Raw genomic sequence first — 15236 nt, forward strand, 5'->3', positions numbered from 1 at the left:
GGACACAGAAAACACCGAAGGCAATTCACGTAGGAAGGGATTTAGGGCAAGATATTCTGTTAACAAACTCTTTGCAAGAAAACAATTTGGAAGTTTAAAACAAAACAAACAAACAAAAAACCCCAACTAAACATGCAATTACTATATGGCCCAGCAATTACCCTCTTGGGCTAAGCGAAAACTATAGTCACACAAAAACCTGTACATGAATGTTCATAGCAGCTTTATCTGTAGCAGCCCCAGACTAGAAGCAGCCCAAATATCCTTCAACGGGTGAATGGCTGCACAAGCCTGGGGTATCCACACCATGGATTGCTACTCAACAATAAAAAGGGATGGGCCGCTGATACACACGACAGGGATGGACCCCCAGGAAACTTAGGCTCAGTGAAAAAAGCCAGTTCCCACAGACTGCAAGCTGTATGAGTCCATTTATAATACTTTTTGAAGTGACAAAACTTGAGAAGTCAAGGGCAGATTAGTGGTTTCCAGGGGTGAGAGATGGGGCTGTTAAAGGGCAGCAGGAGGCACCCTTGTGTTGCCAGATATTCTGTATTTTGATCTTGGTGGTAGATAAACGAACCTATACATGTGATAAAATGGCATAAAGCTAAACACACGTATGTACAAATGAGTACAGGTAAAACTGGGGAAATCTGCATAATAGCAGCAAATTGTATCAATGTCAATACCCTGCTTGTGATGTTGCACTGTAGTTTTTGAGCATGTGACCATGGGGGAAATTGGGTAAAGGGTACATGGCATGTCACTGCATTATTTCTTACAAATACATTTTAATCTACAATGATTTCAATAAAAACCTTGGTTTAGGGAAAAAAAAAAAAACTTTGTAAGGAGTGGAGGAGCAGAAGCTAGAGGGCTATCACTGGGCTGCTGATGTCAAGGGCGCACCCCCAGAACTCCAAGCCAGAATTTAGGAAGCTGCTGCCGCCACCACCCTGACCGGCTCCGGTACTCATGCAACTTGTGACAGACCTAAACTTGGAACCTAGCTGCCGAAAACTTTTCTACTATGTGACCAGCAGGAGAAAGATGGTGCCTGTTTCCCTTCCACCTGTCACAGTCTGACTGGTGGAACTCAATTTCCAAAACTCTGGATGCAACATAACCTGGGAAATGTGGGCTTTAGCGCTTCAGTTTTTCCAAATAGAATATGGAATGGAGTTGGAAGAGCCAATCATGATTTTTACCGTAACCAGCTACTAGCTATGTGACCTTGGCAACAGCTTTTTACAAATTGCATCACCATTCTTAGATGACATGTTATATAAGGTTCTGGACACAATTCCAATGTGTTTTGGGGAGGGTTTCCCATACCACCAAGGAGCAACCCTCCGACATCAGCTGGGTGTGCCCTAACAATGCAACTCAATTTTTTTTTTTTCTGGCCAGGGATTGACCCCATACCCCCTGCAGTGGAAGCGTGGTGTCTTAACCACTGGACCGCCAGGGAAGTCCCAGCATAACTCAATTCTGACACTTGTTACCCGGAGGTAGCCGCCTCTAAGCCAAGGAGAGAGGCTACAGAAGGAACCAACCCTGCTAACACCTGATCTTGGACTTCCAGCCTCCAGAACTGTGAGGAAACAAAATTCTGTTGTTTAAGCTCTCAACCTGTGGCAGCCTCAGCCAACCAATATACTGCTCTACCACTGTTCTCGGGCCCTCTCCAGATTCTGGGACAGCAAGACCATAGAAATGAGTGTCGCTCCCACAAGACTCCTAAGCGAGCAAAGCTTTTTATTGGAAGGAGAGCTGGTGCACCAGGGAGAAGGTATGAAAGAATGCCAGCTCCCCGAGGACTTTCAGGGGAGGAGTTTTAAAGGCCATGTGAGGGAGGGGATGCAGGAGCCTGACAAGCCTGTGCTCAGGTCTCCGATTCGCTGGCGTCAAGGTGAAGTTTCGAGCATCATCGACCATCTGGTTTCAATAGGTCTGGGGTCAACATGCTTGTAGTCAGCAGTTTTCGTCTGCTTCCTGCAAAAACAACTTAGGAATGTGTGTCAGGCGTTTATCTATATCTTTCAGGGAACTGGCAGTTTGGTGGTTCTGCTAGGTGGCGGTTTTACAGTCCTGCTTTTGTTCTTTGGAAACTATGTACATTCATCAGTGGAACAGAGATAATCTTCTACTCCTGTGGGTCTCTGGTTATTGTCTCAGAAGGCCAAGGCTTTAGGTGCTTTGTTTTACTGGGCCTGTCAAGCCCACTAACTCAAGGCCATTCCCCGGTCCTTTTCCAAAACGGCTTTACTCCTGTCTTCCTGTCTCATCACCTTTCTTCAGAGAATTTTTCTAGAGAAATATCCTTCTTTTTAAACCTCCCACTGTATCTCTGAGCTACCATTTCCCTCAATATTTTGTAATTATTTTATTTGCAGGCCCTAAAATATAATTGATTTTCTTTCCATGGGTCTTCCACTGTCATGCTTACCAGGACAGGCCAGCAGTGTGATCGCAGGTCTCGGCTGCCAGATAAACTTGCCACATCCTCCCTAAGGATCCATTTTTTCAGCAATTTGGGGGAATGTTAAATAATTTATCTGCAAATTAATTCAAAGCATATTTCTATTAAAACAAACGTACATTTTTAATAGAATCTAGTAGATTTCAAAGACATTTCTTGCTTATAGCGAGTTCCCCTAGTGAGAGGGTTTCCTCTCCTCTGCCTCAGGGCCTCTCTGTTCACCAGTGATGCAGCCCTCTGCTGGGGCTAGTAACAGACCTTCTTTCAGTCATTCTCTGAATGGAAAGGACAGGGGAAAGGCAAGTGAATCCAGAGACAAGTCTATCCATAAAGTTAAGGCAAAAAAAAAAAAAAAAAGTTAAGGCATATTGCTAACATGCTTAGGGGACAGAGAGATTTTTAATGAAATCCTGAGCTTTTCTATTTTGGGATTTGAAGGCTGTAAGAGTCTTTCCACACCCCCCCCCCAATTTTGTACGGGCCCTGCCAGCATGCAGGATCCTAGTTCCCCGACCAGGGATCGAACCCGCACCCCCGCCTGCAGTGGAACTACCGAGTCTTGACCACTGGACCGCCAGGGAAGTCCCAAGTCTGTAAGGGTCTTGCAGGTTAGGTTGGGCACCTCCTAGTCACTCAGTTTGTGATTTCAAGCGCTGGTCTGTGCTGATCCGTTGAGGAGAGGAGTATGTACAGTGCAGAGAAGCAGAGCAGTGGGGACAAGGAAGTTCCTCTCTCCTCCCTGGTTCTGGCCAATGCTTAGGTACACACACCTGCTACCCTGCCAGCGTCTGAGTCAGCTCCTCTCCTCTCCCTGCCCGACGTGCAGCTGTCACACGGAAGCCAAATTCGACAGACGTCAAGCTAGGCCGCCACCTTGCATCTGAATTACTTTTTGAAATTCGGCATGTCCAGGTTTACTGACCTGTGCAGTCTTTTCAACATTTCCTTCCGCTGCACATGGCTGCGGTCAGAAACTTTCGTCTTGTTCTGCCAGTCCGCTGACTACAGCATTTTGAATCGAGTTACTTGGAATCTCGTGCCTGGTTCCAAGCCTCAGAAAAACGCGAGAAGATCCAGAAAGCAGGTTAGGCGTGAGGCCGGTCATTGCCCCTATCCGTGACCCCATTCAGGGGCCTTGTAACGCTAGTGCCCTTCAGGAAACAGAGAACCAGACTCCTCAAAGGGCATTGCAGCAGGTTTCCAGGAATTACTTACCAAAGCCGATGACCCAGGGTCCGTGACCCCTAGATTCGGACGGGAGGGATTCAGGGCTTTCTCCTAAGGGAAAGGTCTGCCCCTACTTCTTCCCAGCATCCTCGAATAGTGTGACGATTCCTGGGAGATTCGGGAGGGTTGGGAGGAAGATGTGCAGCGAGAGATGGTGAAGCCGGGCCGCCGACGGCCCACCCCGTCCACTGCCAGCCCTTGCAAGGAGCATGCCTGGCGCAAAGACCCGGCATCCCAGCCTCTCCTGAGGATCTGGACAAGCCCGCGCAGGCCCGCCCGACGCCCCGCCCTTCAGGCGCAAGCACCGCCTACAAGCCCCGCCCCGCCTGGCTCCCGCGCTGCCGGCAGTGGGCGGGGCCTGCTCTGGCTGTGAGGCCGCCGGCGGGGAGGGCGGGGCCTGCCGCCGGCGCGGCGGTGCGTCGCGCGGTGATGCGGCTGACGCTGCGCCCGCCAGGCCGCAGTCCGGCCGCCCCGCCCCTGGCCCGCCCCGCCGGCCTCCCAGGCGGCCCTGTCAGAGTGCGGCGGCGGGCGGCGCGGGGCTGGTCCTTGCAGCCGGCGAGGAGGCTCGCGCGGCACACCCCCGTCGGTCGGCGCCTCTCTTCAGTGCGCGCGGACATGGCCCAGGCAGCAGCGCGCTGCCCCAGCTCCCGCGGCTCCGGGGACGGCGAGACGGGCAAGCCCAGGAAGGTGGCGCTCATCACGGGCATCACGGGCCAGGTGAGCGGGGCCGGGGGCCGCGGGCACGTGTGCGCTCGGGGCGCCGGGGGGGCGGCCGCGGGGGCGCTGGGGGCTTGGGCCGCGGGGAGGCCGGTGCCCTCGCGCGGGGCCTCACTTGCTGCCCGGTCCCCTCGCCCGGGTCCCAGGTCGCGGAGGAAGTAAGAGGGAGCGGTGCTGTGCAGTCACAGACCAGGAAATGTTTTCCTGTTTTGTGTTTTCTTACACGTTAAAAGCCCACCTCGCAGGAACTTCCGAGACCGCGGCCGCAACCTGGACGTGGGGCAGGCTGGTCCGGGCTCGGGCCGGGTCCCCTCCCTGCCCCAGACCCTCAGGAGTGTCCGGAGCCCGGCCCGCGCCGGGCCGGGCCTCTCGGGTCCCCCCGGGCGGTGGCGGTGCCGACACCCGGTGCTCAGGAAGTGATGGGGTGAATAAAGGTGATAATCCTAATGAGCACGTAGGCTGTGCTTATTACGCGCAGTCACTTGGCTGATAGGACCTCATTTAGTTTTCCCAGCTGCTCTTTGAGGCGGTGCTCTTATGATCTCCACTTCACAGATGAGGAAACCGAGGCCCGCGGTGAAAGCGCTAGGAAGTGTCCAGTTGGGTTTCACACTGCTCTCAGACTCTGGCAGGAGAAAAGAGGTAGAAACTGTCTAGACGTACAGTCAAAGGGCATTAGACAGTTGTAACTGCTGGATACCTGATTACTTCCTAGTTACTCATGCATCGTGCTGTGTTTAAGGTAATTACAGTAAACCCCGGTTTGAAAACTGGAGGGAGGGGTTTTCAGGGATCTGAGGCTGAGTAAAAGAACCCTCAAATTCAGTCAAGCGCCTGCATACTTTCAGTATTACGGAGAAATTAGTTAATTTGTTCGTGTAACTCTGTTGGTATGGCTTATGCCTACTGAAGTGCCAGCAGCGTGAATCCATGCAGGTTAGAAGGGAAACCTTATTTAGAGCCGGGAGTGCAGTGGTCGGGTTGGTGCTGAGTGGCCTCCTCCAGGCTGTCTTCCTAAGCTACTCCCTGGCCAGACAGTTTTGGCTCTCCACTTCATTTCCACCTTAAAACCCCTGCTTGAGGGTCAGGCTCCTTCTAACCTCTGCACCAGTATCTCCCACTTACCCCCAACCCCACCCTGTGCATTGTCCCCTCACTTGTTGGGTGTTGTGCTGGCTTCTGCAGCCCCTGGCACAGTGCTGAACTCTGGTTGCCACGTAAATCCCTGCTGGTGGAGTTTACTGCTCTGCTTCACATTTATCTCCCAGGACAGTGACTCCCACCGTGGGTCTCGGAGTGCTGTGAGGTTAATGCAAAGGGTCTGGAGAGCCATACCTGCTGTCCAGTTTCTTAGTCGTGTGGGGTGAGAGCTTGTTGAGCTACTCACTCTGCTGAACATTTTATATGTTCCTATGAAAGAGGCAGGTACAGTTTTTGTCCCCATTTTACACCTGGCTTAGTAAGTAAGGTTAAGTATGTTCCCTGAGGGCGCACACCTCATGAGTGTCAGGGCTGAGATCTGAACCCAAGAGTTTCTCTAAGCCATTTTGTTATATTGCCTCTGTGGTAAGCCACCCACATTAAGTTACAGGTGTGTGTGTGTGTGTGTGTGTGTGTGTGTGTGTGTGTGTGTGTGTGTGTGTGTGTGTGTGTGTGTGTGTGTGTGAGAGAGAGAGAGACAGAGACAGAGACAGAGAGACAGGGACAGGGGGAGTAGGGGAGAGAGGGATTGTTTTACTCTAAGAAGAGGTCTCAGATTCAAGGTGAGGTTGAAACCGCTGCTCTGGCCCCTAGGGCTGTCGTGGCCTTAGTGCTAAGATGGGCTCTTGCATGTTGTCTCACGTTCACCCTGAGAATGCGTGCAGGTAGCCAGGGTGCCTGTCTGCTGCGCATCTCCAGTGCTCACTGTCAGCAGTCACCCCAGCTTTCTTCCTCCCGTCTCTTCCTGACAGTAGTTGTGAATCATTTCCCGGAGTTTTTTTTACCTTATTAAATCACCTCGAAGAAAACCAGGCTGTGCTCTGCATTGCCGCTTCAAGGCCCTCCGCCAGCCATCCCCAGGGCTCACCTCATGGTCTAATTATGCTTGCTCTTTGCTACACCCGGGGAAATGTTATTGCTGGTCCCTGAATATTGCTGCCTTGTACCTCCATGGGGTCATTATTTTGCGCCTGAATGCCCTCACGAGTCTTACTCCTTTTAACTCCGCTAAAAGCCTTAGCCAAATGCAACTATTCCAGGCTTTGTATTTTCAATTCTTTGTATTTACAGATGTGCAATCCATGTTGGCTACATAGGTAGTTTCCATAGCTTAGTTCTTTGGTTTGTTAACTCCTTTCGGGTAGAAACCTTCTTTTGAGCTTACTGCCTCCCATGTGGCTTCACCTAGTGGGCTTCCAAAATGTTGACTTACTCTTCCCATGAAGAGAACTTGTCTCTACTGTGTGTCTGCAGGGTGCAAGGCTTGCTTTGAGGCTGCTGGGAGCAAGAGCCTACGTAAGCTGTACTCTCTGCCCTCCAGGATCTCACAGTTTTTGAGGGACTTAACGCACATGTCAAAATCCGTATTTTACAGATATGTTAGGGGCCACATGCCTGGTTCATCCAACCTCACTGAATGCTGGCAGTAGCAGGGGCTGTGTTTGGGGAGAACAGCGTGTACAGGAGTGCAGAGAGGGGAGAGTTTGGGGGGCCATGAGGACCAAACATAGTAATAATGGGAGGAAAGAGAATTTATTACATTTTGTACCCCTTGCTTATTTCCAAAAAGATTCTGAGGTGGCTTCAATAAAAAAACACAGCGTGGGCTTCCCTGGTGGCGCAGTGGTTAAGAATCTGCCTGCCAACACAGGCGACACGGGTTCAAGCCCTGGTCCGGGAAGATCCCACATGCCGCGGAGCAAGTAAGCCCGTGCGCCACAACTACTGAGCCTGCGCTCTAGAGCCCACGAGCCACAACTACTGAGCCCACGTGCCGCAACTACTGAATCCCGTGCGCCTAGAGCCCGTGCTCCACAACAAGAGAAGCCACCGCAACGAGAAGGCGGCGCACCACAGCAAAGAGTAGCCCCCACTCGCCACAACCAGAGAAAGCCCATGCGCAGCAACAAAGACCCAATGCAGCCAAAATAAATAAATAAATAAATTTATTAAAAAAAAAAACAAACAAAAAAACACACAGCGTTGGACCGTCCTAAGAAGAATGAAAAAAATAGGAGTCTGCAGTGAAGGCTGTAGAAAGATGGAGGTAGTGTCCCCAGCACTGAGGACGGCTGCCAGGTGGACATGAAATTCAGCTTTGAGCTTCCTGACCATTGAGACAGAGTGGGTGGGCACGTGGAACTTTGTTAGTACTGAACTCTCAGGGGGACACAGAATAACATGATGCACAATGAGCTCGATAGAGTCATCTCCTCAGGACGCTCTTGTTACCCCGACGGACTGTGGGAGCACATTTTTTGGTACATGGAGACTTTAGAGAACTGAATGGTTAGCGTTTGTGGATTTTTCCCTTTCTGATATCTGTTATGTCAAGCTAGTCTCTGCCAGGAGTGTAGGCAAGTTGGAACTGTAGATTACCTTGTCAGGTGTCCTTGGTACGAAATTAATATTGGTGTTTTAAATATGGAGGAACTGACACGTTGAGGTCCTCCACACCTGCAAGTAGCCTAGGTTTTCCTTAGGAAGCGCTTTAGATGTGGTCAGACATCTAAGCAAGCACCAAGTCCAGAGTTCTGCACCATGACACATGGAAGGCAAAGCGTTTAAATGGTTGGAAAGTTAGTCCTGGTCAAGAGGAGTTAACTTGTCTGCTGTTGGAAGACAACACATTTTTACCAAGTCTTGCATAGAGGAAAGAGATGGACCCTTTGAGCTGTCAGGCAGATTATTTAAGCCGTAATATTTTGTTTCAGAATTTTATTTTTATGGCCTTATTTTTTATTTTCACTAATTTAATTATTTTCTTTTGAGCATGTTCTAGCTGCCATCAGACAACCATAGCCTTTAAAGAGAGCATGTTTAAAACAGATACCCAGATTCCCTAGACTCAGGTGGCTCTCACAGGCTTTATCTTCTTCATTTAAGAATTAATTTAAGATGCTGGAAAATGGAAATTGAGAATTGGCAGGAAGTACCATTCTTTCCACAGTTTTCCTTAACCCTTTTAAATAATGCTTCAATGGGATCATAATAGATGACGGGCATATTACATCTTCTGGTTTTACTTTCTAATCCATATTTGGTGTCCCGCAAATTTCTGCATTCCAGTATCGGCATCAGAATCATCACTTGTGTAGATGGAGATTTAGTGAAATGTGATGAAGTCTATTAAAATAAGCCTATTTGATTGGTAATGGCTACATGGAATCACGGAGCCAAAGCTGTGTCCAGTTCAAGGGAGAGGCCCATGATAGATTAGTGATATCTGCCTGGGAGAGGGATGGGAGTGATGGCACAGTGCTATGTCTTTACAGGATTGTGACTCCTTGGGTTTAGGAAAAAAGTGTCTTAATCACTTATCCCCTATCCTAGCATAACTGGTAAAGGTTAGGTACTCAAAATATTTCATAATTAAGCCTTTACTTACTGATGTTTATTATCGTGCAGAAAACTTGCCTGGAAGTTGTAGAAGTCTGTAGAAATGAGAACAGAATGCAGTTGTTGTTGGTTGGGTAGAAGCAAGGCATTTCAGGGTACTGTGGGGGAATTGGACAGTATATACCCAACATAGTTGCAATTTAGGAGATAAAATGATTTATTGTAACTTCAGATTTAAAGGATTTAGAAAATACCCATTTCAGGGAAAAAAAGTAACATATCCAGTTTTGTATGATAGATTTACTACTGTTTTTGTACTCATGTTAACCATTGAATTAAAAAAAATATTCCGTTGGCATGCGCGTTGAGATCTTAGTACTGGAGTTAAATAACCATCATTGTGTGGAGGAGGAAGGGAGGCTGAGAAGGTGTGATTTCCCATGTCACACAGCCGGTTAGCACTGGAGCTAGGACTGATCAACACAGTCCTTCACTGACAACAGCAAAGGGGCTGCTTTGAGCCAGAAAAATTGGGGTAAAGGAGTCTGTGGTAGTGAAATGTGTAGCATGGTGTTCTGTAAAGTTGAATAATAATAAATTACACCTGAAAAGCAATCAAATCTATTTCAGTATTTAAGGAAAAGGTGACTTTATGTTAAGTTTTATAACATTTAACATCTTTTTCTGACAAAATATTTGCAGTTTGAAAAAATTGAGAGGCAATTAAATAGGAGTCTTTAGTATTTAACTTACAAAGGAAAATTGATAAAATACAGGGACTAGAGAAGGGGGTTCACGTTAGGCCATTCCTTAGAGAACTCGGACACTCGCTTCATTGGAGGCGTATGCTGTCCCGAGCTAGAGTTGCCTCCGGAGCCTGCAGACTTCTTGAGCATGGCCTGTCTCCCCGTTATGTGCGAAAGCCCAGTGCTTCTGTCTCCAACGTGGGGCTTCGGGACTCCAGGGCTGAAATCGAGGGGAGTTTTATTAGTTACCACCTGATCGCTGAGATGAGCTACGAGAACTGCTAATTGTCTTGTGATCTTGAACGGCTTTCTTTGAGGTGTGGAGTTCTCAACTTGCCTGTCCTTTGAAGCAGCCTTTCCTCAACTTTTGTTAGAGGTTTTCACTAAACTGGGATTATTTGGCTATGATTCCATGTAAAGAATCAGGCTTAAGGAGTGAGGCAAAATGTTTGCCTTTAACCAGGATTCTGGACACTTGGTAGGTAATTATTCGGGGGGAGGGCACAGAAAAAATTTACTGACATTGATGGAATGATTGCTGTGTGCCAGGCAGTGTGCCCAGCATTTTATATAAATTATCTCATTTAACTGTGGGTGGTAGGTATTTTTACTGTCCTCCCTATACCGAGCAAGGAAACTGAGATTTGGAGAACTTCAGATTTGCCTGAGAACCTCCTGCACTAGTCTTTTCTCAGGACCTTCTCTCCTGTGTCAAGTCAGACTAGCTCTGTTGGCCAGATTGTTGACAAACTGTACAAGTTCACTGCTCTTGAGAAGCAGGTTGTTTTTAAAGGCTGCTTTTTGATTAGTGCTTTCCAGTGCTGGTTAGGTGATATTAACATTACTAGCCTGTGTGTGGTAGGAGAGGTCTGGGGTGGGGGTGGGGAAGGGGCCCGAGGGCTGCTCTCCGCGAAGCCTGCTGAAGACTGGTGGTACCTTCCCCAGCGTTCTTTCCGGTTGTCTGAGGGTTTTACGGTAAGAAATGGGGATGGGGGAGCAGCATGGCTTCCCTGCCCACAGAACTCCCGGTGGAGGGTCAAGAGCCAGCAGCCGCTTTGTGGGCCCTCAGAAGCGGGCCGGGGCTGCAGCCTGGGCGAGGGCGGTCTGGTCGGAGCCTGTGGCTGCAGAGCTTGCCCGTGGCCCGGTGTGCACAGGGACAGCGAGGTCTCCGGGTGGTGGGGAGAGGCGGGCGAGGGCCCTTCTCCACCTGCATGTGGACTGGACTTACAGCTCCCGGTTCACTTGCTGTGCTTCTTTCCTCTCTGCAGAGTGGGGTTTGTCCTTGCTGTCAAGGCCCAGATTCCCGAGGAGACTAAGAAATCTCCTGTTCTAGACTCTTGTACCCCGTCATGTAAGCTGGAAAATCTTTTGGCCTGCAAAGTGCCCTTAACGGATACTTTGGACTTGCCTTTTCTCCAGGTGGTAGTTTAATCTGAAGAGATGCTTCCTTGACTTGAGAGGAGCCTCCTCTCTTCTCTCTTCCAGTAAGCCTTGCATTCGGGCTGAGAGTGGGTCTCTGTTTCATATCCCAAAAATTTCCAGTAGCAATTTGGTGTGTTTTTTTGTTGTTGTTGTTGTTGTTTTTTGCTTAATTAATCTTTTCTCTTGGAGGCAATTACATTTGGGGGCAGATCGTCCTCTACTTAGTCATAGAAGTCCTAGTGCTCATCATTACTTCGGTCGACGGATGTTTGAGTGCCAGCGATGTGTCAGGCACTGGGGAGACGACAGTGAACAGAACAGACAAAAATGAGCTCCCTGTGACACTCCTGTCCTGGGTGGTGATGATGGCGGTGATGGTGGGTGGATGACAGTAACTAAGGTGTGTCGAGCGTTCACTCTGCCAGGCACCGCTTAGCGGGCTTTACACCTGTTTCCTTTCTGGAGCAAGGGAGCCCTCCTCTGAGGCGGTTTTCTTGTCACCCCTGAGGAATGCAGAGGTTAAACAGGTAGCCCAAAGGTCACTCCTGTCCTTGTTTGCAAAGTCAGAGGTGAAATGTAAATCCCGGTAATTTTATTTTCTGTCAAGTTTATGACTAGAATTAACAAATAACTTCTAAGGAGAGGTAAATAGATGGTGTATCAAAATTGAAAAATAAAGCATATTCAAGAGTTTTTTGTTTGTTTTTGCAATTGTGGAAAGATATGGATTATAGTAGTAAAATAAGCCTGTATTAATCACTACGTTATATGCCCCTTATTTTATTTTCTTGGCTGTCATTTAGGTCATACCATTAATTAATTTGTTGCTGGCTTATCTTGCGAACTCCCTAAATGCTGGGACTCTGTCTTGGGACAAGCGGAAGAGGAGTTGGATTTCTTGGCCAGCGTGGGTACTGCTTAGCTACTTAGGAGCCGCATCGATTTGGGCAGGGTATTTACCTTTGCTGCCAGGTTGGAAGAGTTATTCCTACCGAATAGAAAAGAAGTCTGGCATGGAATAGGGCATTTGCCCCATGACTAGAATGGACCTCTCTTCACAGTGCTAACCAGATAGTGAGAGTACTCCAATATGGGGAAAGGACATTGAATGTGGAGGGCACCAAAGTCAGCCTTGCTCCGTGGGGGGAGTCTGTTGCCTGGGGCGGAAAGTTCCTTGGGATTTGGAATCAGCCACAGGCTATAAACAGATTTGACGTCCTGGTCCCGTGTGTCTTACAGTGCAAAGCAGATCTGGGGGCCGGTCTTATCTTCCCGTGTGAGAGGATTGTGGGCAGTGGACTGGACTCTAATCCTCCTTACTGTGATTTGTGGTCCAGGAGGAAAGGCTTGGCATAACTGGGAATGAGAAGGATGTCTTCAGTCCTGTCCTGCTTTGGTCAAAGACTGTTATGCGGTGAAACTTTTTTTTATGTCTTTACATTACACATAATTAATTGATTAACTGAGGAAAGAGCGTGGACCTGAGAATCAGAGGCTGGGTTTTAACACCAATTAGTTGTATAGCCTTAATTTTTTCTTAATCCATAATAAGGAGGGATCACCTGGTGATCTCTAAAGTCTGTTCAGAGTGGAGCGTGCTATAACTTTAGGATTGAACACTAATTATAGTTTATTGTGTGCAAAAAAGTCTTGTATTTAAGCAGTGCAGTCATTTAATATCAATTTCAAAGCTAAGGCCGATAGGAGAATTAAAAAAAAATAAAACCAGTGACTGTTAACTGTAGTGAATTTATAATTGAGTGTGTAAACTGGGAAGAAATTCACATATGAATTGTATTTTGCTAGAACTTTTAAGGTTAAAGCAGAAATTCTGAGCTGTCTGCCCTGGTAGGTTTTACCAAATGAAGTGGTTTTTTGGTGAGGAAGGATTTAAAATTCCTGTTATTTATTTTTTGGATTGAAATATTTAAAAATATAAGAATCTGTGTTTTGAGCTTAGTGTTTAATAGTGGAGGGTCTATTCATTCAGTAAATATCTGCTGAGATTCATTCTGTGTTGAGTTAGGTGCTAGGCGTCTAGCCACCAGCAAGATGGATATGATATTGTTCTCAAGGAGCTGATAGTCTAGGGGGGACGAGTAATTTGACAGGTAAGTTTACAGCATGTTAATTGCTGTGTTAATAATAAGTGAGTCACTGGATCACAAGGAGTCTTCCCTTAAATCAAAATGATCCGTGGTATCATTAGTTCAGCAGAGTTATTGAGCATCACTTAGCTTGGAAGCTTCTGGTTATGAATATGCCACTGGATTAAAAGGGTTAGTTGTGAGGCCTTTCTGTAGGAAGCTGAGCTGCTGAAGGATCCCCTATATGCTCCTTTTTTCTTCTTTTTGATGTGGAAATCCTCATAGTCTAGTATTCCGTGAAGGATGTTCCTGTGTTCATTCTCACTTTTCCATCTCAAAAGCTGTATTTCCAGCCTTTAACATTTATTCCATTTGGAGACCTTGCCAATTATTTGATCAGGTATATTTATGTATGCACCGGGGAATCACAGGCCAAGTGAGGAAGCATTTATGAACTGTCATTGTGTGATGACATAACCTAGGGGGCAGGTCAAATTTTTCTTTTTGGCTGATCAAATTTGAGTTTAACAGAATACTCCCAATATAGTTCCTAATGGTGAGTTAGTGTCACCCAGACAATTGATATTTGTTTTAGGGTCTGACAACTAATTTTTGAGCCAGTATTGTAGACAGAGACATAAGAGGTTAAAATCAGGTAATTTTGTTTTGTACTAGAATATTAGGTGTACGATTATTTGAACTAGCATATACTTTTAAATGTTTTGTTCCCTGTAGTATCCCCAGCGTGTAAAGTGCAGAGCGTAAGACGTGGTACAGGACTCGGAGTAGGTAGGGGAGGAAGCAGACGTGTAGGTGCCGAGGCGAGGCTGCGCCTGTGGCCGACAGTGTAAGGAGTGGCTTTGCAGACAGTGGCCGGGAAAGGAGGGCGGTGGGGACCAGTGCGGCTGCGAGGGCCCCGTGGGCTGCCCTCGGGGGGTGGTCAGGTTGGGAGAGGGGGGCAGCGAGGGACTGAGCTCCCTGCAGAGGGCGGCGTGTGGATGGAGTATGGCAGATAGTATATGGAAAGTCCAGACGTGCAGGTCCCGGGAGGCCTGGAAGAGCAGGTTGAGGGGTGTGGGATTGATTAAATAAGCAGGGGCATGAGTGGAGCTCAGCCTCCGGTGAGTCTGCAAGCTGGGCCCAAATCCTGCTTTAAAAAACGTCCTTCCAGGAGTTACTTAATAATCTTGAACCCTAATTCCCTTTTCTTTAAAATGCAGTTAATTATACCCACATCACAAGGTGATATGCAGATTAGATAGGATGATTTTAATAATGCCTAGTGTGGTGCCTGACACACACTGCTTCTGAAATTCTGGTGCTTATATTTATCACGTATAATACATGACTTATGTGTGGTACGTTCCCAGCGTGGGGGAGAGTGAGAGGAGAGGGCAGCGTGGTGTAGGCACACAGAGTGAATTTGAGTAGAAGAGCCAGGAAGACCTGCTAGGTTATAAGGATGTAGATGTAGACGACATTGGTTGTGGAGAGGGAAAGAGAATCAAAGGGACAACGGGACTCTGTGATTAGTTCGGTACAGGGGTGGGTGGTGAGGAAGGCGAGAGTGGAGATCTCGAGGTTGTTTTGATTTTGGAGGCTGGCTGGCTGGTATCACCATGGCCAGAAATGCTGTCCCTGGGAAGGAACAGCAGTGCTCTGGGGAAGGGAGTGAATTCAGTCTGTTCCTCTTGAGTGTGAGCCGAGAGCATGACGTTCAAGTTCTAATAACCTGTAAACCATTTAAAATGTCAGCTTGGAATGCAGCTGAGAGATCCCGGCCACACAGTGTCCCGTCTAGGCCTGGACGCAGCCGTGGATGGGGAAGCCCTGTATTCTGCTCTGCTTGCCCACCGCCCGGAGTGTGCTGTGGTACCCGCCTCCTGGTATTAAAGCTAACATTTTCCCCTTTAGTTTCATGATTGAAGTTAACTAGGTTACTTCAGTTATACTTCAATTCTCCCTCCTTTCTTCCTTCCTTCCTTCCTTCCTCTTTCTTTCTTTCTTTTTTTC

General features: G+C 47.9%; 1 protein-coding gene and 1 long non-coding RNA gene across 7 annotated transcripts in view; one reads left to right on the forward strand and one right to left on the reverse strand.

Moving 5' to 3' along the window:
• Positions 1-1758: 1758 nt before the first annotated feature.
• Positions 1759-3958, reverse strand: LOC102983486 (uncharacterized). 2 transcript variants are annotated; one of them, XR_447353.3, is made up of 3 exons: positions 3701-3958; positions 2453-2561; positions 1759-1998 (listed from the first exon to the last, which is right to left on the reverse strand). It is a non-coding gene; the product is annotated as an uncharacterized lncRNA (long non-coding RNA). The 2 variants fall into 2 exon arrangements; XR_008615753.1 differs by having other exon boundaries at positions 1759-2010.
• Positions 3959-4190: 232 nt separating this feature from the next.
• Positions 4191-15236, forward strand: part of GMDS (GDP-mannose 4,6-dehydratase) — a 519944-nt gene continuing 508898 nt past the window's right edge. Inside the window, exon 1 of one of the 5 annotated variants that reach the window (XM_024121917.2) lies at positions 4191-4429. In XM_024121917.2, the coding sequence (XP_023977685.1) occupies positions 4328-4429 (102 nt within the window). In that variant the 5' untranslated portion in view covers positions 4191-4327. The remainder of the gene's footprint in view (positions 4430-15236) is intronic. The other 4 variants (XM_055080168.1, XM_055080167.1, XM_028478405.2 and 1 more) reach the window with 4 other exon arrangements.

Source organism: Physeter macrocephalus, chromosome 18 (assembly GCF_002837175.3).
Source record: "Physeter macrocephalus isolate SW-GA chromosome 18, ASM283717v5, whole genome shotgun sequence".
Lineage (NCBI taxonomy): Eukaryota > Metazoa > Chordata > Mammalia > Artiodactyla > Physeteridae > Physeter > Physeter macrocephalus.